We start from the raw sequence: 24981 nt of genomic DNA on the forward strand, positions 1-24981 counted from the left end.
CTTCTGATCGGCAAGTCCTAGGCTCTGTGGTTTAACCACAGCACCACCCGCGTCCCATGGCTAATCTATAGCTTATGGGGAAAAGATTCCAGTGACCTCTAGGAACAGAATCTGCCTTAAACAGTCAGGCCACTAATCCACTAAGCTCAGCATTGTCAACACTGGCAGTATCTCTCAAAGCTTTTAGACACGTTTTCTCAGCCCTACCTGCAGATGGCAAGAACTAAACCTGGGCCCTTCCCTGAGCAAAGCATGCTATACCGCTGAGGTGCAGTTCTTTCCTCTGGCACATCTTGTCCATTTCTCTCCGCATTCCCACCACCCACAATTCAAGACCTGCAACATGCATATCAGCAGGATCTGGCCCCATCCAAACCATCTTTGGAGATACATCAGTGGAACACCCTTTTTGCTGAGCCTCAGCCCACTGCAAGCAAGTTGGATCTATTCACTGCCATGTGCACGATTCAGCCTTCAGCCGGCATTGCGGTTTATGGCACCAACACGCAAACTGAAGGCAGAATCCTGCGTTGACCAGCTTGGCAAAGGCTCCCAAGGATTTCACAGGAAACGCCAAAGTCACTGAGACGATGGTCAAGGAGGATGCACTTCTTTCTTTCCACCAGCAGAGGAGGCTGGAGGTAAATAAATCTCCCCTTCAGGAACAAGAAGTGAATAGTTCACATGTACATTTGACACAAAAGCGCCATCGTTCTTTTAAAAAAACCAAACAAACAGGGCTGTGCTTTCGATATTCTAATTACAGTATAAAAATCAAGTTTGGGCATAAAAATACACGCTGCCCTGTCGTTTGGAGAAAGATCCAGGAGAATCTGATTGTTTTGAATTTTGCCAGAATCTTCAGAGAAGGCTTTTTCAGGGTTTCACTTGCCACTCCTTTCCCAGAGATTGTACTCCCAAATCTGGCACGTCCAACAAGAAGTGAAAATACACAAAAGAGCGGGGTGGGGAGGGCTTTTGGCACTGCAAGATCAGCAACAACAAAACCACCGCCACCCAAAAGTGGTGTAGTGAAAGAGCCCACTTATTAGCCGAAGTAGAGGATTAACATGCCCCATTCAGCATTCATTCGATTGCTTCTAGCAGTTATCCCCTCTTGAGCAATGAGAAAAGAAGAGAGAGAGACAACACGGGCCCAAATCACTTGGACATCACCAAAAGAAATGATGTTCTTAGTATTATAAACATAGCTGTCACAGGCAAACTGGGCGTCCGCCTCTAAAGGCACACACACTAGACATGGAGGGCAGACCAAGTTGCCAAACACCTTTAGGCCCTGAATATTCCCATGCAGGTTCTCTTGTGAGTGCCTGCAGAGAGATCATAATGAAGAATCACAAATGGGGTGGCTTTAGCCTTAGCCCCTACCCTCTCTCCATGCCATTTCTGAATGTAGAAGGGAAACCTGGAAACATTAGAAGTGTGATTGGTCTCAGAGCCCCATTGCGTATGTTGGGGAAACTTATGTGGCGACCTTCGGATATCGCTGGACAACATCTCCCATCTGAAAGGCATGACATGGGCTACTCCTGCTGTATTTTCAAGTGATGTATCTCCCAGCCTGGGGCCTTCCATGGTTGGGGGGTGACGCACGTTTCAGTCTAAAACATCTCGAGGGCAAGACATTGGAAAAGGCTAGTCTACTGAATGTCTGAACATCCATGCCCTCTCCTCCCATCACTACTTTAGGGGTTTACCACTTTAGAGGTTTTCCTATAGTAAGCACTCTGCCTCCACTCCCACCTACGTTTTTTTGGTCAACTCCAAACAACCGCACTCATCTCTCACACACAGTAAAGATCAGAGTCAAAAAAAGTATCACAAAACAAAACAGGATTGTATTTTACAGCTTCTTACTATGTACAACCATCATTGGTTCATGTTCTTTTAAAAAAACCAACCAAGGTCTCATCCAGAAACACACAAGATATATCTTAACACAGAAGACGTTTTGGGAAAAGAAATGGTGTCAGGGATGCTGGATCATTTCATCTGGGGATGGGAAAGCTTTGGTGTGCTGTCGTGGGAGGGACTTGAGCAAGGAGTCAAGCTGGGATTTATTTATTTTTTTAAAAATCCGTCTACACGAAAGAAAGACTTTCATCCAAGGCAGCCACACACGTCCATCACTGGGACATATTTATCCAAGTTCCAGTGAAATGAATGGGAGGTTCACACATACCTGCTGGGACAATTGTGTTGCACCCATTCATTTCATTGGGACATGTGCAGGTGACATTCCTGCTGGGCTTTGTGTACAACCCACAGACCTCGCCGACCCACCTCTGTCCTCCCAAAAAGCCGCCTCTTCTGTTTGATACGGAAAGGGGTTTCCTTCTTGCTTTTCCAGCCTTATGCCACAGACTTCTATGGTTAAGCATGTGGACTGCAAAGTCTATTTTCAACTGCTATTCTACTCCTGTGATACCTTCCTCTTAAGAAAGATGACATGTCTTAATTCCGGAGAAATTTAATAATTGACAAAATAGTCTCTCTACTGTAAAGTGGCTAAAGGCATTTTGTTGAGGTCTGTGCTAGCCCCACTGAGCTCCAAACAGGTCTCATCCTGAAGTCAACCTTTTCAACTTTTGCCTTTCAACTGCCATCTGTGGGTCTTTGAGCAATCGTTGCCTTTCAGGCATCGATGGGGTCACATCTACGCAGCAAACCTGAACTGGTTTCAACATCATAGCTTCCCACACAAGAAGCTCTGAAAACTCCGGAAAAGGTCTTAGGCTCTCCTTAAAGATCCCTAACATTCTCTGTCAGAGAGAATCCCCCTTGTGGGACACCAAGACAGCTAAACGCGTTTGAAAACAGGTTATATTTCACTGTTTGTGTTCCGCAGGCTGCCATGCCCTAAACAGCTAGGAGTCACTTTCATCGAGGACACAGTAAGACAAACTGAGTATTGGAAAACTAAAAAGGCTCAGTTGCTTTTCAGAAGTAACACACCAGGTGGAGTCCAGGCAGAGTGAAATAAAATGCTTGCCAGCTGACAGGCCAAGGTTCCCACTATTCATGCTTCAGGATGGCCAAGATGGTAAATAAAGCTCTCTCCCTACACAATCGTTATTTTGCTCATTAAGAAGCGCTTGGGGGAGGGATTGGCTTTCCTTTTAAACCTGACCAGGGGAAAAAGTCACCCCCTTTTCTCTGTCCTCCAGACTCCTTCCAGGAGCCATAGCCTGCGGGGACGAAGTCCAAGGGGTGGAAGCCAAGCAAAGAGGCCACGGCGTGGCTCAACAAAGCCTCCTCTCCCCTCTAGAAGGTGTTCTTTATCTTGGCCGCCACCAGCACCAGGATCTCCCCAATCTTGCTCTGCCAGTTGCTGATGTCCTTGGAGACCTCACACCACAGCTCTCCGTGGCGCGGCTCTGCGTTTTCACAACGCTTCCTCACCTCCTCTTGCTGCTCCTGCAGGGAGAAAAGAGCAGAGGAGTCAGCTTTAACCATTGATGTCCAGAAGGATCCCCAAGAACGGTGCAATTCTGGATATCTTTACTCAGAAATGAAGTCCCACTGCACTCTGTGAGGCTCACAGTGCATTTAGGACTGCGGCTTAGAAGGAAGCACAAGTTTCTTCCTAAACTCTGCCCGATAATGTGGGTTCAGTTTCACTGGGCTGGGAAGGCCAATCCACCCCTCTCTAAGAATTCCACGGTCCTCAGTCATGTGCATTCAGTTGCTGAAATGACTGGAGGTGTTGGGGGCCAATGGAAAAGCTCACCGTTGCAAAGGGGATGCCCTGAGATCAGCCCAAGGAGTTGTGGAACCACAGGCTGGGAGTACTGCACCCTGCTTCCACGTATGAAGCAGCAGGTACATTGCCCAGCATGTCCTTTTTTAAAAAAGGCCTTTGCCAGAGATCGGCTGAAGCACTTGAAAGGAAGGGAGTGACATCCATCAAGAAGTGCTCTTTTGAGAAAGGAAGGCCCTGTCCAAGGGGAGAGGTATGGAGCAGGTGAAGGAACTCTCGTGAGATCCTTGCTCACCCTCCCCAGAAGATCACTGAAGCTCCTTCCCAAGAAACATGGAATCCTGCTCAGCCTCAGCTTTTGCAGACTCGAAAATGGAAAGGAGCAGGAAACCGAGGTGCCCCAAATCAGCAAAATCTCCTCAGCGGGTCCAATTAAAGATTGGCAGATCCCTTGAAGTTACCTCTGTGCCATGCTGAAGCTCGAATTTGTAGAAGAAAGCCCAGGCGTCCCCTAGGTCAGAATCGATCTTCACTGTCCGATGGAACCACTCACGAGCCTTGGTTATTTTACGTTCACTCCAGAACAACCTATGGAGGAAAGCGAGTTAAAGAGGTGGATGAGCTGGGGAGACCAGCAACATCATTTTGCATTGGGGCATTTGCCTTGACCAGTATCTAGTCACACTGCCTACGCAGAGAAAACAACTTTTGGAATGCTCTTCAGAATATTATATTGGCATTTGCAAGGAGATAAAATGCAAATGCTAAGCTGCCTTTTAAAAGATGAGTCGCTCCAGGGAAAGCAGTAAATCATCTCTAGCCGAGCCAGAAAGGACCCTCCTTAGTTTATTTGTGCAATGCTCATCCACCCTGCAGCACTCCATTCAACACCTGCACAGCAGTCCCATAAATGAGGGATAGAGAAACAGTGACCCTCCAAATGCTGCCGGGACCCCAATATTTATCAGCCGCAGCCAGCATAGCCAAAGCTGACAGTAGCTGAACGCCCAGCAATACTAGGAGGGCAATAGGTGCCCCAACTCTGCTGCAAACACACAAACAGACCTAACTCGGCCTGCTGCCAGCAGGCAGGGGGATTAGGAAATGGAAGACTGTTTGGATTGCTGATCGAAGGAACGATGGGCACAGTGCCGCAGAAGTGGTTCCTGTGCGTGCCCCGTGGAAATGAATGGGAGTTGCGTCAAGAGACACGCTTGGTGGACTGTGTACAATGCTGAAGTCTGCAACCAAATGAGATCCCCTTCTCCAACAGAGCACAGCTGTTAACTACGGAAAATCCACCTGGGAAGAAGCCAGGCACAGCTGTGGAGGGAGAACTAAGGGCTATGCTTAATTCCAGAGCTTTTCAGACTGCATGTTCTAAAAATCTGCTTGCGCCCTTTTAAGATTTGTCCCCCAATGAACCAGCTGCCCTGGCTTTTGTTTTGTTTTGTTGTGACAAGGGTCAATTTATGCACATCAAAAGACAGGCTCAGTCAAGACTGTGATTTGATAGAAAGGTTGCCTGCAAGTCTGAGCTGCATGATTGTGGCTTTGGATTGCAGCTGATAAGAGGAAAGAAACACTACCTGTAAGATCCACACCTGATGCTCTTGAAAGTCACTTCCAAGCCCATGGATTATGATGGGTTGGACCGTATCACAGGGCAGGGACACAGGTCACTAGGGCAATGAAACGCTGCTTAGATGACCAGCAAAAGCTAGACGGTTTTTGTAGAGAACTACAGGAACTCCTCATTTACCCTGAAATCTCTCAGGAACCTACCCATTTGTCTTGGAGTTTAGACTCTCCAAGCCAAGCATTCCAGTGGTTTTGAAAATTTCTATCTCCATTCGTGCAATTTCCTAACCCTTTTGCTATCTTTAATCCATCTGCCCTGGGATTTTTTGAGTTAACAAAGTTGGGGGTGGGGGTGGAATACATGTACAGCCAAGTAAACCTTGAGCAAATTTAACTTATCATAACAAATTAGTAGTGCTGATCGGGTCATGTACTAAACAACCCCACTCCTGAGTCCCTGTAGAAGAACTCGAGCAAACTGCAGGCGGTTCTGAGGGGCAAATGCTCCAGCCCCACAGGGCAATGCTGGCCAGGCCTGTTGGGTCTGTATAGGGAGAGCATGCTAGAGCACAGCCAATGCTCCCTAGTGCGTTAACAGGGGAATATCAGGAGGGCAAGCTGCCCTTGTGAGAAGACTGTGTCCACCTCTACTCATTTTCCATTCAAGGAAAACTCCAATATTCTCAGAACACAGTTTCAAAGCCATTGCAGTACTTGATAATGGCTGGCAAATGTGCTAAAAGCATTCCTGTGTAGACAAGCCTACCAAGTTGCTTAGACAGCTGAGGCAATTTTAACCTGTTTTAATATTTAAACTTTTGCTCATTTTCAAGCAGGGTTGTGAATTTACTGTTTTATCTCTCTGTAAATCACTTCAATTGTGTGTTTGTTTGTTTTTTACAGTCAAGCAGTGTATAAATTTTATGGAATTAAATAAGTAAGAAAGTAAGTAAGTAAATAAATAAGTCAATGTCAGCCACTCCAGCATATGCATCAAAATCAAATCATATGCGGTTTGCTTCAACTTATTAAAAGCTGCTCAAGCTGGAGAGCCGGGATTTGTACAATGCTTACTGATTGTTTTTAACACAACACATAATTTTTGTGATTTATCACAAGTCTTTAAAAATGGGAAATGTTTTCTCCGGAAATTGGGAGTATGAAAGGAAAAGGGGAGGAAAAGCTGTGCAGAGCATGTGCCAATTGTTCCTAACTTCAAGCAACTTTTTGATCGCTCAGCCTTTAAGCAAAGACCACCAAGAGGGACCTCATCTTTCTGAACTACTTAGGATTCCAGACTTTTCTTATCCAAAAAAGGCTTTATAAACCCTGCAAGTCAGATTGCAAAGCAGACGCCGTTACTCACTTGGCCACAGCAAGGAGGACGTGGGGGTCGTGCTCACATTTCTTCAAAGCGTCCACACTCTTGGTCTTCCTCTGGGGTCTTGCCTCCAGGAAGATTGCTTCCGACCACAGGATTCCTAAAAGTCAAAGAAGGTTGAAGTCGGACCAGGTAACAGACAATGGCAAGCTGCTATTGCTTACTCACAGCAGGTATTATAACCTTCTAGCCAGGAGGCTCCCACACACAAAAAAAGACTCCACCGTTTTAATTTAGGTAGTTTTGCATACATTTGCTGCCAGCAGATGCTCAGTACGTCTGCATCTCTCTGAAGACTAAAACCTCTGCAGATGCTAATACTGGCAACACAAACAGAAGGGATTAGATTGCTGAGATCCCCAAACTGAACAGTGTGCTTCTGAATGATGCTTCTCACCTGTACCTTTTGCATGTCCCTGCTCAGAAGCAACCTCGCCAGGTGGAGTGGAGCTGAAACGTGAGCTTACCAGTAGGCCCTTCACGGCCTAGGACCCTCGTACCTACGGGACTGCCTCTCCCGGTATGCCCCACGGAGGACCTTAAGGTCCATAAATAGCAACACCCTAGAGGTCCCGGGCCCTAAGGAAGTCAGATTAGCCTCAACCAGAGCCAGGGCCTTTTCGACACTGGCTCCAGCCTGATGGAACGCTCTCGCTCTGTCTCATGAGACCAGGGCCCTGAGGGATCCGATTTCTTTCCGCAGGGCCTGTAGGACAGAGTTGTTCCGCCTGGCCTTCGGCTTGGAATCAATTTGATTCCCTCCCCCTCTATTCGGGGACTTCCCTGGCTTTTTCTGGCCCATGTAGGACCAGTCTGGAAAGTTAGCCTTGGTGAAGACTTGACCTTTTCATCCCGAAAAAAGTTTTTGATTTGAGTTTCCATTGAAATGAGGCTGTATTTTAATATTGTAGTTTAATCTTGTTTTTAAGTTGTATTTCAATCAACTTGCTTTTATATCGGGTGTTAGCCACGCTGAGCCCGGTCTTGGCTGGGGACGGTGGGGTATAAATAAAATTTATTTTTATTTTTATTATGTGAACCGCTGTTGCTTACTGGGGAGGGGAGGCTGGGATGGTTGGGAGGGTGATGGGGAGGTTGGTGTGATGCAACCACACTGGAACAGCCAATGCAACACTCAAGCACTGTGCTGACTTCCCCACCAGCTCATTCCCCCAGGTAAGCAACAGTGACCCTTTGTACCTGCCAGGAAGCTAGCATAGCAGCTCCGCACCACCTGGGGAGCCATTTCTGTGACTGTGGTGCAAAACTCCTTGCCCCAAAAGGTCTCTCCCCAGCTGCCCTCTTGATTAAACTTCTGCAGTTACAAGAACTGTTTGGCCTGAATTTTGTTTCGACTCTTTTTTTCCTGTGCTTTCTAACAAGCTTGAGTTTTGAGTTTTATTGCTGTTTTTCCATACTTGACTTTTTTTTATAAAAAAAAAGTTATCATAGGCAAGTTTTAATCTTTGGTGTTGGGTTCAAGGGGGGAGGGGGGAGAGAGAAAGACGAAAAGAAATAAACTTGGGGGAAGGGCCGTAATTCAGTGGCAGAGAATTTGCTTTGCATGTACAGTGGTGCCTCGCAAGACGAAATTAATTCGTTCCGCGAGTTTTGTCGTCTTGCGATTTTTTTCGTCTTGCGAAGCACGGTGTCGGGAAAGTTTTGGAAAAGCTTCAAAAATCACCAAAGTCTTAAAAAACCTCAAAAAAGGCTACCACACCGCGTTCTATGAGTTGCTCCTCGAAGTCAAGTCGCAACTGTATTAACGGTGTTAAGAAAAAGGAAACAAACTTGCAAGACCATAGGGGAAATCGTCTTGCGAAGCAGCTCAAAAAACAAAAAACCCTTTCGTCTAGCGAGTTTTTTGTCTTGCGAGGCATTTGTCTTGCGAGGTACCACTGTAGAAGGTCAGAGGTTCAACACTTGCCATCTTCAGGTAGGGCTGGGAGATTCCCTGACCGAAACCCTGGAGAGCTGCTGCCAAGCACTGTGGACACTACTGAGCCAGGTGGACCAGAGGTCTGACCCAAGGGAAGTAAAAAATCAACACATAAAGGGCGAGGGGGAATCCAAATAGCAAACCGTGAAATCCAGCAACTCGAAGCATGACACCCTGTTTTGTGGAAGGAAGCAACACAGGCAAGCTGCCCATTTGGGGTTGGGCTGAGGGGGAAATATCCCATGTGGGCTGGGAGGGGCTTGGTTTGTGTTGCGGCCACCACCCCATCTGGATAGCTAGGATGAGCTCAAGCAGCACACCTGAATCTTGCAAAGCAGACCTACACAGATGTGCTTTCACGACTCTTTGTTTTAAAGCAGGCATAGGCAAACCTGCCCTCCAGACTACAATTCCCATCATCCCTGACCACTGGTCCTGTTAGCTAGGGTTGATGGGAATTGTAGTCCCAAAACATCTGGAGCGCAGAGTTTGCCTGTTTTAAAGGGCTTTATATCCTACATCTGCAACCAACCCACCCTCCCCAAATCAGCCCTTTCCTTCATTTAATTACTACGTAGATAAAAAAGAATTATTTTTTTTAACATCCCGGTGATTACTACAAAAGAACATTTTTTCAGTCACTGCATTCATTTCTCAACATTCAAGGACTAAGAAATAAGCCCCGGTGGGCTGAACTGACCATTTTCAATCTCTTTATTTGCTTAGTATCAAAGGAGGGCCTTCTCTCCATAGGAGGCGGCTTGGCATGGAAGATAAGCGTTAAGGTTGCTCTGGGCACTTTTGGTGTGGGCAAGCCAGCCATTCATTAGGAATTTTAACTGCCACAGATAGAGAATTTTAACTGCCACAGATAGACCCACACAGAGCCTCTCTCAAGCATCTGCTCTCATCTCTTCTGAGATAAGCAAACAAGACTGAGTACAAGCCTCCAGAGGGAGACGTGTCATGAAACTGAAACATGCACCATCTCGTAGACATCTGATGAGTTTTGAAGGAGAATGAGGCCTTCATACACTGGGGCTTAGTGGACCAGAAAGAGGCATGGCAATGTCAAAATTCAAACCCATGGATTGCCCAATATCTATTTGCATTGAGGGAATAACCACAGACCCTGCTCACACTGTATGGTTGTCCTAATGGCCAGGACAGGAAAAGGATGCTATGGAAGTACAAACTGAAGACAGGTATCATGTGAGGGGGGGCCTCACACAGTATGAAGGGCGGGCACACTGAGCTTGCTTTAGTGCCAGCTAGCCTAAAGCTGTGATGCTAATTGAGAGGGCTGTGTTTTTAAAAGAAGTTAACTCAAAGGTTAAGAAAAGGCCAACATGCAAAAGAGAAATGACTCATCTGTCACCTGAGTTGGGACACTCTTGCAGAGCCTTGGCCATCAGCGTATTGGCGATGTTCTTCAGTCCAGCTCTGTATTCTAATCGCACGGATTCCAACCTGCGGGAGGGAAGAGCATGACGTTTCAAGGTTAGCAAAGCTGCAGGAGATTTCTAAGAAATGAAAGACACGGAATCTCCATAGGCTCACCACAGGTCTTGGTTCTTTGGATTCTTTAAGCGAGACTTCTCCAAGATGGCTCTGGCTCGGGTGAGCTGGCCGACCTTCTCCTCCAGCCTGGACAACAGCAGCCAAAGGGGTATGGAACCGGGGCATTTCTTCAGCTGTTTGGAAGGGGATAAAGCCTTACTCAAGAAGCCACAACTGTGCACACAATTGCAGTCACAGACACTTCGGTTGCTGAAAAAACCTGTGGCTACCAACCGTAAGTACCGTATTTTTTGCTCCTAAAAAGTAAGGGGAAATGTGTGTGCGTCTTATGGAGCGAATGCAGGCTGCGCAGCTATCCTAGAAGCCAGAACAGCAAGAGGGATTGCTGCTTTCACTGCGCAGCGATCCCTCTTGCTGTTCTGGCTTCTGAGATTCAGAATTTTTTTTTCTTGTTTTCCTCCTCCAAAAACTAGGTGAGTCTTGTGGTCTGGTGCGTCTTATAGAGCAAAAAATACGGTATTTATTGGATTGGACTCTTTTCATTGCAAGAGGAATTATCTCTGCACCATCATGGAATGGGGGTGGAGAAAACAAGAATGTATTTGTCCTTAGACAACTGTTCCCGTTAAAAAGTCCAAGCTGGGCACATCTATAGGGAGCCTGGTTTATTGATCAGATACTTAAGAGCAGCCTCGCTAGTCAGTCACTTTCCCGGAACAACTCATTAATCCTCACGGACAAAATCTGTCCGAGCCAAACAGTTAATGCAAAGGCATGCAAGAATACTGGGCTGGGAGTGAAAGAAGAACTGCTGGCATGCCTGATTAAACGTTGACACTGACTGCAAGGTTGATGCAGTGGCTGCAATGGTCTGAGCCAGGAGCCTGACCTCTGCTGTTCCTGTTTGGCTTTCCACAGGGACACTCGACTGCAGAGGCTACTGCTGGAGCTTTCCATCTTCTCCCCAAGGAATGAGGAAGAGGTGGGGAAGAGGAAAAGGAAGCAGGTTGTGCCCTTACCCCTTGGTTATAGGCATCCCGGGCTTTTTCTATCAGCTCCTCCTGCTCCTCTATTTGCCCCTTCATCATCCACAGCTTAGGGAAGTCTTCGTAGTGCTTCAGCGCTTCCTCGCAGAGCTCCTGAGCTGCAGCAATGTTCCCAAGAACCCACTCGAGTTTGACAGACTTCATGAAGACCTAAGAGGATGAAGGTGAGGGGAAGAGAGAGATCATCTCAAAGACTGTCACAGCCAGACCACACGTATTCCAGTCCAAACACACCCACAGCTTGCAAGAGCTATCATGCCCCATAAATTTTTATACTGTTTGGCTGCTCATTTCAACCGATTTCATCGAGTTTCTACTGGACGACAAACACTCGGGAAGCAAGATGTTTAAAATATTAAAAAGCAATTCAAGCAAAATTATTGAAAAGACCCAGACTGTAACTGGTCCCAAGTGGCAGAGCAGATGCTTCCCCTTGTATAAGGTCACAGGCTCAATCCCCAGCACCAGTTGAAGCACTTTAATGATGAAAGATCGGAAAAAGACCCTTTGCTCAAACCATCACCATTAGACTAGACAGAGAAATGTGTCCAGTTCTGTAAAGGTGGTTTCATACATTCTCTGGGACCTGGGTGGTGGTTTCAATGCTGAAATACCCTCAGAGCTACGCATGGCTTACCCTGGCTGTTGGGGCGCTGCTACGAGCCTTTGCCAACAACCTCCTTGCTCTTTCGTATTCGTTATTTTCAGATTCCAACTTCACAGCAGCCAGCCAAATCTCTTCGCTGTTCGGGTTGGCCTGAATAATAACAGAAGGGCAGACAAATATATGTAAAGGAAAGCAGTGGTGGGCATTAAAAGGATGTTGCTTCTTCGAGATCCACCAGCCCTGTTCTTGCTTTATTCCATTAGAGGTAGCACTACATGTTCTTCACAGAGTGTGGTGCATAAAAGCCCAACACTACACAGTCCTGTTGGCAGTTCAGGAATTGGACACCACCTTCTGATTTGCTCAGTGGAAGCTGCTAATTGATCTCTGATGGATCAGCTACAGCGCCAAAATGGCACACTCATCAAACATGGTGCCAATATCCCACCACTCCTCCCAGTGTGTGTGTGTGTGTGTGTGTGTGAGAGAGAGAGAGAGAGAGAGAGAGAGAGAGAGAGAGAGAGAGAGAGAAAGAGAAATGTGGGGCCACTACACACACACAAACAATCATACAAAAATTAAGAAACATGTAATTTTCCGAATACAGGCATACCTCGGGTTACAGATGCTTCAGGTTCTATGTTTTCGGGTTGCGCACTGTGCCGAACCCAGAAGTACTGGAACAGGTTACTTCCGGGTTTTGGTGATCGTGCATGAGCAGAAGCGCTAAATTGCACTTTGCGCATGTGCAGAATCGCGACCCGAGTGCGCGCAGACATGGTGCTGCGGGTTGCAAACGCTGCAGGCTGTGAACGTGTCTCCCGCATGGATCACATTCGCAAGCCGAGCGTCCACTATAATGATTTGCAAAACATGACAGGCCTCAACAAGGAGACACACAAAGTCATAGACGCATGGCTCTCCGTTTTATGGCCCCACTCAACTTACATCACTTTTGCTTCAATTGGGACAAGACAGCGATGCCAACCTCCTCTTTCCAATGGGAGCAGCAGAGGCAGCACTGTGGACTTTCTTTGTCTGACCAGGCCAGCAACAAAGCAAACCCTCTTTCTTTTTCACACTTCCTTCGGGTTCCTTCCTTGGGAACCTCAAAGCGAGCTGCTGCTGGCTCAGGCACTTTCCCTCCAGGCAAAGTGCTTTTAAACAACTGCATTTAAACAAGCAAATGACTACTCAGAAATATTTGTCTGTCAATCCTGAGAATTCATTAACACACTCAAAACAGGGCTCTTCAAATAAAACAATCCGGCTGGCAGTTTTCCTATGAGCAGCAGAGTATGAAATATGTTCACTACTGGCTTCTGATCACCAGTCCTGGCACAGAAAACCACACAAGATCCAGGCTCAGTTCCCTGATGCCGTGGCCTTTGTCACACTAGAAGAGAGAAGTGGGCAGGTGCAATTTCTAATAGCGCAAACAAGTTCATCGAGATGTACAGGCAGCACTGGTGCAGACCTGAAAACAGCCACTTGCTTGGGGTGAGCAAGAATCTCCTCAAAGTGATCAAGCACAGATGCTTGTGTAAAATGGAGAAGAAATTAAAGTTCTCCCATGTCCTGCGTGACAGGCCCAACCCTCAAAAAATGGCGTTGACCTTTTGGCAAGGCTACCTTCATCCCTGTAATGTTGCAGGAAATGCTGAAAGATGGTGGCACTCTGCATGCGGAACTGACTCCCCAGAGGCCCACCTGCTGCCAACACGATAATCTGTTAGGTATCAAGCATTTTTCATTCCCCCAGAGCTTTTAATGCATTTTTTATTTTTTGTATCTTTATCTCGTTTTTCTAAACCACTCTGCATGCTCCACTGAAGGGTGATATATAAATCTTTAAAATTCAACTGTTTCTTGCAAAAAGCAGTCACTGAGAAAGGCTGCTCAGGGCTGAAGCACTTGCGATAAAGATTAAGCAATATGCTTCATCTTTTATCCAAGTTTCCAAGAGACTTAATGAAAAGACCAAAATATTGGGTAAAGAAATGTCAGGGTATTACAGCCAACATTTTATTCAAATATGAAGGGCACATAGTGGATTATCTGGATTCTGGTGATTAAGAAATTTCAGCTATAGGATCCCGCTGCATTTCGTTGTCATGGGACAAAATACAATCCCTCAACGCAGAGAGCGCTTCTTGCTTGTAGCATCACGTCTTGTCCACATGACAATGGACACAGCGAAGGCCGCGCAAAGAGATGCACACTCACCTGGAAAGCCAAAGCCAGGATACTCCTGGCGGCAGGGACGTCTCCAGCAAGCCATTTCGATTTGGCTCCCATGAGCCAGAGGACTTCGGCTTTGGGGCAGTGAGCCACGGCCCTCTGCAGGAGCGCCTCCAAGGATTCTCTGCAGGGATGAACGAGAGCACCAGTGACCCAGAACGCTGAGCTCCGCGTATTCTCAGCCAGTATTAGCCATTGCTACAAGAGCCCAGAGCCATAACCTTTCCTCACTTATTTCATCAAGGAGGTTTCAGGAAATGCTGTACCACGACACAAACCGCTGCCCACTTAAAACTACAAAATCAGCTTCTGGAAAACACTCTCCAATGTGGTTCATTGGAAAAGGTGAGAAATAAGAAGCAGAGCAAGGATAGCTCACATTTTCCAGAAGAAACTGCCGATAAGCATCTTTCAAGCCATCTACTTAACATATTACGGATCACAGTACCCAATACTTCTTTAAAAAATGAATCTGTCAGATGGCAAGGGCGGCTGCTCATGAGTAACCAGGCAGGACTCCGACCTGTCTTTTACAGGTTTTATTTAGCTGCAAACTATTTACAGTGCAGAACCCCAAAGTTCATGTCTGCCTCAATCGCTAGAAGAATCTGGGAGTGCCCGTTTCCTGGCCTTCCTCCAGCATAAAAGCCTAGTTACGCCCAGCCTTTTCCTTCCCTCTTTGCGCTTTAGACTTCTGCACCGGGTGGTCGACGGAGGGGGCGCGCTTCCCTCCTGGCCGGCTTTGCCAGAAGTGGTGCTGAGGCTCCCAGCAGCATCCTCTGGTCCTTTCACCTCTTCCCCACTGGAGGTGGGGTTTTCCTCATCACCGGAAAAGGAACTGCTTCGCAAGATTTTCGGAGGCTCCCTGTAACACAACTGCCCCTCTGTTTCCCGCCCCTGTTCTGATGGCAGCTCCCTGACAAATCCTACGAGAAGGATCATGGAAGGACATTTCAGAGATCTTCTTCCTTAAACGGGGTAGGCCTATCTATAAAAGGGGTTTCCCCTCCCAAGATGCAACAGGTGAAAGCAAACACACACCCTGCAAAAGTAACCATCATGATGAACTGGGATCAAGCAGGACCACAAATGTGACGTACCTGGTTCCATGATTCTTTTCGAAATAGGCTGCTCGCAACCACACACTTTTCTTGCTGGGGAAGACTTGTAAGGCGTAGGCATAGATTGCCCGGGCGCACTCAAGCGCATTGTGAGCGACGCACTGTGGGAACACGAGAACACAAATTTCATGACTATTGTGTGTACATGCTCAAAAGGGATTTCTGTGTATTAATTTCTCCGTCAACCAGATGATTCTAGAGTGATTTCCCCCACTTTGTATGGATGTGTGTGGATTCCAGTCCAGTTTAATAATTCAGAGTGATCATGGATCACTCTGATCAGGCTGATCATTGTCCAGGATAACTGCCCCAGACTAAGAAGCAGTATCACCTTGCGATTTGCCCTGAAATTGGATGCAATAGCCACAATGCAAAACACACGAGAAAGGAGTGAGAATGTAGCAAATCTCCTCTTTACAAGGACTTCACGGAGGGGCATGTAGTCACATCTCAAGTTGCTTTTTTGGAATCCAGACACTTGGAATTGGTTGTGATGAGGCACAGTTGATGCTGTGCTCAAAATAGGTTTGTGTGTGAGAGAGTATGCATAACAAAAGAGCCCTCTAGGTTAAGAAATGAGAAACACTTCTTAAACATATTTGCACCAGGTTACGCAGTCAAGTTCCACAAAATACAGCTTTGAACCAGAGCTTTTGCACACATCAGAATACCAATGGAATCAGTTTTTATTAGCTAGCACCATGGCCTTCAGGGAGGCTCAGATGCAGGCCAGCACAGCATGGAGAAACAAAGTTACCTCCAGCCACCGATCCTAGAAAGCCCACACCACTCACCTCTCTAGATTCACTATCCTGACCCATCAGTACCACACATTACGCAGCTGATCCAGGGTTAGCAAACTTTTGCACTTGGGATCTGAACTTACACTGTCGGCATCTTCCATCCAGGTGTGCTTCCGATCCTCTTCCTCAATCCCGATCCCAATCACGGCTCTCATGATTGCCTGGCACGTCGCCACACTCCCAGCTTTATCGCACTCTTCTGCATCCTACAAGCAACATCACTACAATTCATGTCGGGCACGGGAAATTCGGGACTCGACAGTGAAACAAGAGCCAGTTTTTATAGCATTGTATGTTGAAAAGTTTACGGCGTTTCCGTGCGCTGCTCTGGTTCGCCAGAAGCGGCTTAGTCATGCTGGCCACATGACCCGGAAGCTGTACGCCGGCTCCCTCAGCCAGAAAAACGAGATGAGCGCCGCAACCCCAGAGTCGGTCATGACTGGACCTAATGGTCAGGGGTCCCTTTACCTTTACCTTATGTTGAAAAGTTTACTTTCCCGCCGAAGCAGTACCTATTTACCTACTTGCACTTTGACATGCTAAACAGCGTTTCCATGCACTGCTCTGGTTTCGCCAGAAGTGGCTTAGACATGCTGGCCACATGACCCAGGAAACTGTCTGCAGACAAATGCCGGCTCCCTCAGCCAGTAAAGCGAGATGAGCACCACAACCCCAGAGTCATTTGCGAATGGACTTACCGTACCATAGATTCCGGCGTATTAGGTGACTGGGCGTATTAGACGACCCCCCAAATTGGCAGCTGCAATTTGGGGGTTCGTCTTATAAGCCCAGTTGCCTAATACGCTGGGCAGCTCCGCACCGGGAGAAAGGCGCCCGGAGCAAAGCAGAGCCCGCCGCCCCTGCTGCTGCTTCCGAAGCAGCAGTGGGTGGGCTCCGCACCTGGCGGCTCTCTCCAGGTGCAGAGCGGAGCCCGCTGCTTCTGCGGCTGCTTCGGAGCCGCAGCAGCAGCGGGGGGGGGGGCGGGCAGATACCTGGCGTATAAGATGACCCCCGACTTTTTAACCTCTTTTCGGGGGTTAAAATGTCGTCTTATATGCTGGAATTTATGGTAACTGTCAGGGGTCCTCTACCTTTACGTTGAAAAGTTTAAATAAAAAATATTTTAAAATAAAGAAGTCCTGCTGTATTCGGTGGAGCTTCCTCCCAGCTAAGTGTAGATAGGATTACAGCCTCTTTTTAAAAAAACAAAAACAAAATCTACCTCTCCTCTTCCATAGCACTCCATGTATCTCACCACAGTTACTCCTGGTAAACATCTGGGATTTCTCCTGCCTTTTCCCACTCTATCCATCTTTGGCAGATGCCAGTCTGGAATACCTTAAGGGCCGACACATTTATTCCTGTCTGAGCTTTTGTAGACAAAATGGGAGACACTCAGACCCATCGTGAGATCTTCTGAATGCCCCTCAAGCTATACCCATAGCACCCACCTTGAGCACATCTTACGGTGAAAAACAAGGTCATTCTTAAATAGGGTTTCCAAAGAGACAATCCAAAGCAGTACCTGAATCCACTGCTCCCGGTTTATTTCCACCCCGTTGGCCCTCAAGGAGGTGATGGCTCGGTCAATGATCTTCTCCACCATCTGAGTGTTCCCGTTGGCCTCCTCAAGTTTGGCAGCTGTGATCCAGATGTGCCTGTCCGTCGGAATGTTCTCACGGGCCTTGTTCAAGACTTTGCGGGCGTTCTCGTACGTTTCCAGCCTCGCTAGGGCAAGCCACAGCTGTATTGCAAAGGCAAAAAGGGTTGTCATTAAGGCAACAGAACTTATCACCATGCAGATGTAACAGCAGTTGATTCTCCAATGTCTGTTCTTTCTCTCCCCCTTTTTAAAAATAAAAAATGGATTACAAGAATAGGCAAAAGTGAAATAAAAAACGGAATTTATAAAAACAGCAAGAAAAAGTCCAAAAATTATTCATGCCCCAGCTAACTAGTCTTATCTCCAGCAAACTCTCACATAACATCTCAAGGATAGGAAGGGAAATATAAAAACCCATTGAACACTCAACTACCAGAATGTACCCAAAGGAGTCTAATTTAGTGTTTTGCTACATTCCACTGCCATAACCAATGCTTGCTAAGCAGCTTCAAACCCTGGTTGGAGTTACTGTGAGTAACCCTGGTGCTGACGTGATACTTAACCAGAGCCAAGGCCTGCAGGGGAATTTGCACTAGAAAAGGAAAACACAGGAGGAAGCACAAGCAAAACCAGAGCCTGCTCCACCACTCTTATGGCATGGTTAAGAGATTGCCTGTATTAAGTCTGCAATAGCACAATAAGCGTTTGAAAATTAAGATCTGTTTTAGAAGTTCAGATTTACAGATGACTGCTCATTTAACTTTTTGCAAGATGATTGTATGATTGAAGCACATTCGGGGGGGGGGGGAGCTGCAGCAATAAAACTACTGGCACATCTGCAAAGCTAAGCAGGGTCTGGTATGGTTTCGAATCGGATGGGGGGAACCGCGTGTTAACATTCCTGCATTGCAGGGGGTTAGACTAGAAGGCCCTTCCAACTCTGTAATTCTATGATTCTGTTATTCCTCCTGTCCCTGCTCCCCTACACCTGCCCAGTGGGTTGCCTTTTACATTCAAAATGAGATCCATACAGATGAGAAATCGCTAGGATTACATTTATGTTATTAGGGGCTTCAACTGGATTTTAATGATGCAGCATAGCTGAACTGAAGCATGCGCACTCATTATTTGAGAGTGGTAAAATAGGATGGGATAATTTTGATGGGAGTGAATGAAATTTGCAGTGGTAGCAAAAAAAGAACTCTTCCCAGTAGCCATGTACGTTGATCTCCCATCCAGTTCTCAGACGAGTTTGAGAGATGGGGGAAACCTATCCTTTGTACTTCCCACTGCAAAACTGGGGAGTGGCAAACAACAAACCCCAGTTCATATTCATTTGGGGGCCACTGTCTTCCCTGCCCTCAAATTCCACAGTTGTCATCTGAGATTTTTCATCCCAGTCTTATTACAGGACCACCCAGAGCACAGATTGAAGCGGTGAATGGGAGGGATTTGCCAGCTTACTTCCACGCTGGTGGGGCAGCATTCCACAGCTCGGCTGAGCATTATCCTGGCATCCTCAGGCTCTTCCAGCTCCACAGCTGCTTTCCACAAGCGGACTGAATTTGGAACATGCTCCAGTGCTAGAAAATAGTAAAAGGAAAACAAAAGATAAGTTAGGTCGAAGGAGTCGTATCCACAGTAGGCTGATAACCTGGAAATGATCACTAAAGCATTGCTTGCAGATTCACCACAAGGGGCAAAACCTCTGTAGAGTGCAGGTGAACTGCCAGTGATGACTAAAATCAAAACTGTCAGTGGCATACTAGATTTGGAAAGTGGGAATATGCTGTCCTAAAAAAAGGGTGACTTGCCCTAACGGGGAGGAAACATTATTTAGCTTCTATTTCTTCTGTAGCTTTGACGTTTTCTAAAATTCCATCTCCAGCTTTCTTACATTTAGACGGCAAAGTTATTATAGCATCAAATAGGGCAAGAGGCAGATTTGAATGACAGCTCAACTGTTAACCTTAGCAAGCATAATCTGAGGCTTCTTTTTTTTGCAAAAACCTCAAATCTTAACCTAATAATTCTGCAGAGGCTTCCTCTGTGACCAAATGAATACTTAAATCTCTTGTCTCCCTTACTTTTCTTTTTGGCCTTAACATCCTGCTTGAGGAAGAAGTTCTGTACAACTTGAAACGCTCAACAGCACATTGTGAATTTGGGCTGGTTCTAATAAAAGGCATTATTTTCCCCCCCTCTCAGTTCCTGTTTGGAACATTTCTCTAAATGGACCCACACAACTAGCTGCTTTGCTTTTGAAAATAGTTGCGGGCAGTTTTAAAGGACACTCTTCCAAAAAGCAATCAATACCGTGCCCCTAAAACAGATTGTTTTGGAAAAGTTTTCTTAAAATGCTAAGGCCTGGCTTTAATAAAGAAAAAGCTGCTGAGCCCAAGGATGATTTTCTTCAGCAACCCAGGGAAGTCTCTCCCTCTGCTTATGAAAAGAGACTCTAAAAAGGCAGTTTTAACCAAGCGCCTATTCAGCAGACCTGCAGAACAGTGTTAGAAACTAAGATAGGAAAGCTAAGACCAAAATGGCACCTTAAACCTAGGCTATGGGCGCAACAACAGAACATCTAAGCACACTTTTTATAACAAGAATACAAAGCTGAAAATGAATGAGCTGCAACTAAAGTATTATGTTCATTTGTCACATGGAGTGGTCCTTCCCCTGCCCACCCCCTCTAAAGACTTTTAAGAGGGTCTCTTCTCCAGTCTTCAGAAAGTAGCTGGAAGTGGGGAAGCAGAAAAAGGTCCTCCTTTCCTTCCACTCTGCAGTTTTAATCTGAAATCTTAGGTGCAGCACTGCATTCAGAACTCAGAAACTGCTCGTGCTATCGAAATTCCCTGTCGAAAAATGCGCCTAGAACAATGGGAGTTTCAAACACTACTGCAGAACCTCATGTCCAAGGTGGCAACAGAAAGAGTCCTCTTTCTTCCTGCATGTGGATAACCTAGAAAACTGAATGCAATGATTTTATGGGCAAAATCCCAATCTGCCTGAACGGGGTTTCCACCCTTTTGCTTGCCTCGGTGAATGTGCTATCCCATCTGGGGAGCAGGATAAATAGCAATAAATAGCTAAATCGCGCTTTGCGCATGTGCAGAAACGCTGAATCGCAATCCGCGCATGTGCAGACGCGGTACTGCAGACGCTGCAGGTTGCGAACATGCTTCCCACACAGATCACGTTCGCAACCCGAGCGTCCACTGTACTTCCCTCCACCCTTGGAGCTTCTGGTGGGGTTGGGGAGAAGAGGAAGGAAACCATCCCCAGAATTCCCTGGCAATCCCCGTTCACCACCACCCAGCTCGTAAGGTTGGGAAGAAGGCTGGCGGGAGTGACTTGGCTGTTGCATCGTCATGACGTCCTGGGCACCTTAATTATAAAACAATCAAACCTGAACACTCCTTCCCACCAATTGCTGCTGAGCACTTCAGCTGTGTAGGCAGAACCAGACAACAAAAATCACAAGACCTTGGGACTAAAACTTTCAACTTCCACAAATCTGTATGTTCTTCATGGAAAATGATATACTCCGTGTAACAACATAGTACACATTTTAGTTGTGGGAGAGGGGAGTGGCTCCATGTCTCCCCTTGCCCTCCGAGGGCCTTCTGGCGGTTCCCTCACTACGAGAGGCCAAGTTACAGGGAACCAGACAGAGGACCTTTTCGGTAGTGGCGCCCGCCCTGTGGAACGCCCTCCCATCAGATGTCAAAGCGATAAACATCTACCTGACATTCAGAAGACATCTGAAGGCAGCCCTGTTCAGGGAAGTTTTTAATATGTGACATTTTAGTGTATTTTTCATCTTTGTTGGAAGCCGCCCAGAGTGGCTGGGGAAACCCAGCCAGATGGGCGGGGTACAAATAATAAATTATTATTATTATTATTATTATTATTATTATTATTAATATTATGTTTAGCAATGCATACAAACACATGGGACAACCATCGCTTCTCTTGCTCCAAGAAACAGACCTCATTGAAGCAAGCCGAGGTAGGGAAACTTTCAAAACGAAGATGTCTCATCACACTTTTTTACATTGATGCATGTAGAGAGGGAGAGAAAGAGATGCAGGGCTGCCGTCTACAGCAGCGGTCACTAACTCATGTCACTACAGCCCCATGAGACACCGGATGCAACTTTGAATGCAGAGGCATGGATGCATTAATTACACCAATGGTGGCGATGGATGCATTGTTAATTATGCATGGTGGGGGAAGGATGGCCCACAACTTGGATTATTACCTATTAATTGCCCAACCCTTCCTCAAAAGAAATTCAGGGTGGCATAAATAAGACAGTTATCGTATCAACCACCCTGTGAGATAGTTATGGGCAAAGAAAAAGCACCGAGTGAGCTTACTGGCTGAACAAGTACTTGGATCAGGGGGTCTTTAGTTTAAGCCAATACTAATTTCGCAAATTAGATGTTGATCCTTGGAATGCAAAAACCCTCTTTTCCCAGGAAGGAAAGACAACCAGAAGCTGGGAAGCCTGGTTAACTAGGGGAATTTGACTCTGCTGAGCCTCAGGGTGAGACAATATGGAAAGATCAAGTCTAGCTGGTCAGACCAGCAAACAGGCCTAATCTAGCAGCTTCTATAGGACTCAAGAGGTAGTCTGGTCACCAGTTCAAAGAGCTATTGCAAGCTCAAGTCCTTACACTGGACATGCCACTTGCCCCATCCTTGTCTGGGTGGCAGCCACTTAGATCAGAAAGGTGGAACACAATCCTCTGTGCTGAACTCATTTCTGTAGCACCCAGGTTAAAAACATCACATGAGAACCACACACCACTTCAGCTGCCACATGCATCAAGTGTGTACTCTCAAAATGTGTTCCAACTTTGCGCACTCTGCTCCTTCCAGATCACCTGGTTACATAGGGATTGAAGGTGGATGGGGAAAGAGCTGAGCACAATTCAGAGCTAGATCACTTGCTGCTTAACCTTAAAGTAAGACCATTAAAAGAAGAAGAAAATGGGGTATCTTTCATTTTCCTTATAACTGGTGTGTGGTGATATTCTCCCTTTAAGACTAGCATGCGGGTTGTGTGGGAATTCGTTAGAAATGCTAGAATCATGAGCTTAAACACAGCTGTCTCTCATTAAGGCCTCAACGCCAGTATTGAACAGTAATCACAGACACATGATGGGAGCAGGTGCTGATTTATTTGAGCGAAAAGGGTGAAGGCCCATAGCCAGCGTTCCCTTAAAACCGGGATTGGAGTGAGCATAAGCAGTTCTCTGATCATGGAAGGTCAGCGCCTGTTCAGACCTTAGAAGGCATTTTGCCTCAGCCTACTAAGATTTATATGTAAGTGTCAGCTAGCTAGATAATATAGTTTTGTTATTTTTTAGCCTCTGAGCAGTCTTAATTTGTGTAGTTGTCTGAAGCTTTTCCTTTTTACAAACTTTGGCTTTTAATAAAGTTTCTTGTACAGTGGTACCTCGGGTTACATACGCTTCAGGTTACAGACTCTCCTAATCCGGAAATAGTACCTCGGGTTAAGAACTTTGCTTCAGGATGAGAACAGAAATCGTGCTCCGGTGGTACGGCGGCAGCAGGAGGCCCCCACTGAGGTGGTGCTTCAGGTTAAGAACAGTTTCAGGTTAAGAACGGACCTCCGGAACGAATTAAGTACTTAACCTGAGGTACCACTGTAAGCCTTTACACAAATTGGTCTTGCTTGGGTTTCTGAACCTCCTGATCTTGACTACGCTTTTCGAAGTGGGTCATTCATCACAACTGGTCTTTCACACATGTGGCAGAAAAAGCAGGTGAGGAGACAGAAGAGCTGAAAGAGACAGGTGCCTTGATGCACTAAGAAACAAAACCTTCTCCAAACATTGAGCTGGTGCTGGCTCTTTAATTACACCCACAGCAGCCCGCAAGAGATAATGATTGCATCTTCCTCAGGCTCTGAGGCAGCAGAGGACGCTTCCTGGAAATTTACTGCGACAACATTCTGACTAGTTGGATGTTCGCCGTCCTTCATCATGTTTATAGTCGCAGCAGGGGGTTTTCTCCAAGCACTTCTCTAAATGCTGGATGACAAGCCCTGATGTTCTGAAACACTACCCAGCAGGAACCGGCATGTTCTTGCAGCGAGAGGATTCAATTCCCACACATCAGGAAGAACGCCTCACATACTGTGGCTTTATCACATATGCCCAGCTAACACAAAGTGAATACCAGATCCAGAGACCACCCTTACTACTCTCACCTGCCATCAAGACACAAAGCACCTGCTTTTGAGTAACTCATTGCACGGCTAGGCTGACATTTACATGGCCTAACCAGATGGCCTTTCAACCACAGGTGAGCACTCCACAGGGAGACAAGGTGCCAGTTTTGGGGATAAAAGACCCATATAAGCAGGTCCAGCCCATGTGGCTAAGTCACTTCTAATTTCTCCAAGCCGCTGAAGAGCAACTTACAGAATACGGAAAAGCAGCTTCAAGCAGAAATGTTAGCATTACATAAAAACTCTGTTAACTCCTGAGAACAGTGGAAGCCTAAGGTTCAGCACAATATTTAGAGGGAGTAAAATACAACTTGAGGTTCCCCTCCCCCCACTGCCTTTGGGGTGAAAAGTAAGAAATTACTAGTGTCCTATGTAAATACGTACTTACATAGTCCAACATTTTCTGGTATATGTTAACTAATTACAAAAGTTTTGAAAGTTTGGTCTTTGTATATTCTCCTTTCAAGCGCCTATCTATAACCAGAGGGCTACATGTTCACCCACTATAGTTGCTTCTAGCAAGCTCAGTGCAGTAGAAGCAAACTCATGCCTTCCAAGCTCCAAGGGGCAGGCGGCACCTTTGGCTTTGGATACGGGCCGTGCCAAGAAGAGATTAGACACCCCACAGCCACCATCATCCTACCACCCTGAAGGGACAAAGATGGTATTGAACCAGGACTATCTGTGGATCCCCAGCTGCAATCATGACAGCTTTTTTTTTTTTTTTAAAGACTCTGCATTTCTGTCTTGTTCAAGGGGCCATCTAGGTTGTACATTATGACTGTCAGTTTCCATCCCTTACTTCCTAGGGGCCTTAAATCAAACCACCGAGACAAAAAAGAGCCAGCAGATGAAAGCACAACGAATCAGGAGAGTCACCTGGCATCAGGTGAGCTACCTCAGAGATGGAATTCAAAAGGTACCACAACCAAAAAGGTCCTCTCCCTACCTGGCACCCAACATACTTCCGAAGAATGGAGCAAACAGAGGAGAACCTCCAGTTAATGATCTTGGTGACTTGAGCAGAGTTGTGTGGGGTAAAAACAGTCTAACAAGGACCCAGGGCATAAGTTTTAAAAAGGCAAATACTTTTCCGTCCAACACTTTTTGAGGTGAGCTTGGAAACAGGCCAGGAGTCGAGGCATGTGTTTC

The 24981-nt window shown here is 46.4% G+C and overlaps 1 protein-coding gene across 1 annotated transcript in view; it reads right to left on the reverse strand.

The window, feature by feature from the left end:
• Positions 1 to 1837: 1837 nt before the first annotated feature.
• PRPF6 (pre-mRNA processing factor 6) overlaps positions 1838 to 24981 on the reverse strand; it is a 34394-nt gene continuing 11250 nt past the window's right edge. Inside the window, exons 10-21 of the mRNA XM_053394531.1 lie at positions 19029 to 19147; positions 17487 to 17705; positions 16045 to 16167; positions 15138 to 15259; positions 14023 to 14161; positions 11827 to 11946; positions 11163 to 11339; positions 10183 to 10316; positions 10001 to 10092; positions 6669 to 6783; positions 4183 to 4309; positions 1838 to 3438 (exon numbers count right to left, since the gene is read on the reverse strand). Coding sequence (XP_053250506.1) covers positions 3286 to 3438; positions 4183 to 4309; positions 6669 to 6783; positions 10001 to 10092; positions 10183 to 10316; positions 11163 to 11339; positions 11827 to 11946; positions 14023 to 14161; positions 15138 to 15259; positions 16045 to 16167; positions 17487 to 17705; positions 19029 to 19147 — 1640 coding nt within the window. The 3' untranslated portion in view covers positions 1838 to 3285. The remainder of the gene's footprint in view (positions 3439 to 4182; positions 4310 to 6668; positions 6784 to 10000; positions 10093 to 10182; positions 10317 to 11162; positions 11340 to 11826; positions 11947 to 14022; positions 14162 to 15137; positions 15260 to 16044; positions 16168 to 17486; positions 17706 to 19028; positions 19148 to 24981) is intronic.

The sequence above is a fragment of the Podarcis raffonei genome, chromosome 6, assembly GCF_027172205.1.
Source record: "Podarcis raffonei isolate rPodRaf1 chromosome 6, rPodRaf1.pri, whole genome shotgun sequence".
NCBI classification, from domain to species: domain Eukaryota; kingdom Metazoa; phylum Chordata; class Lepidosauria; order Squamata; family Lacertidae; genus Podarcis; species Podarcis raffonei.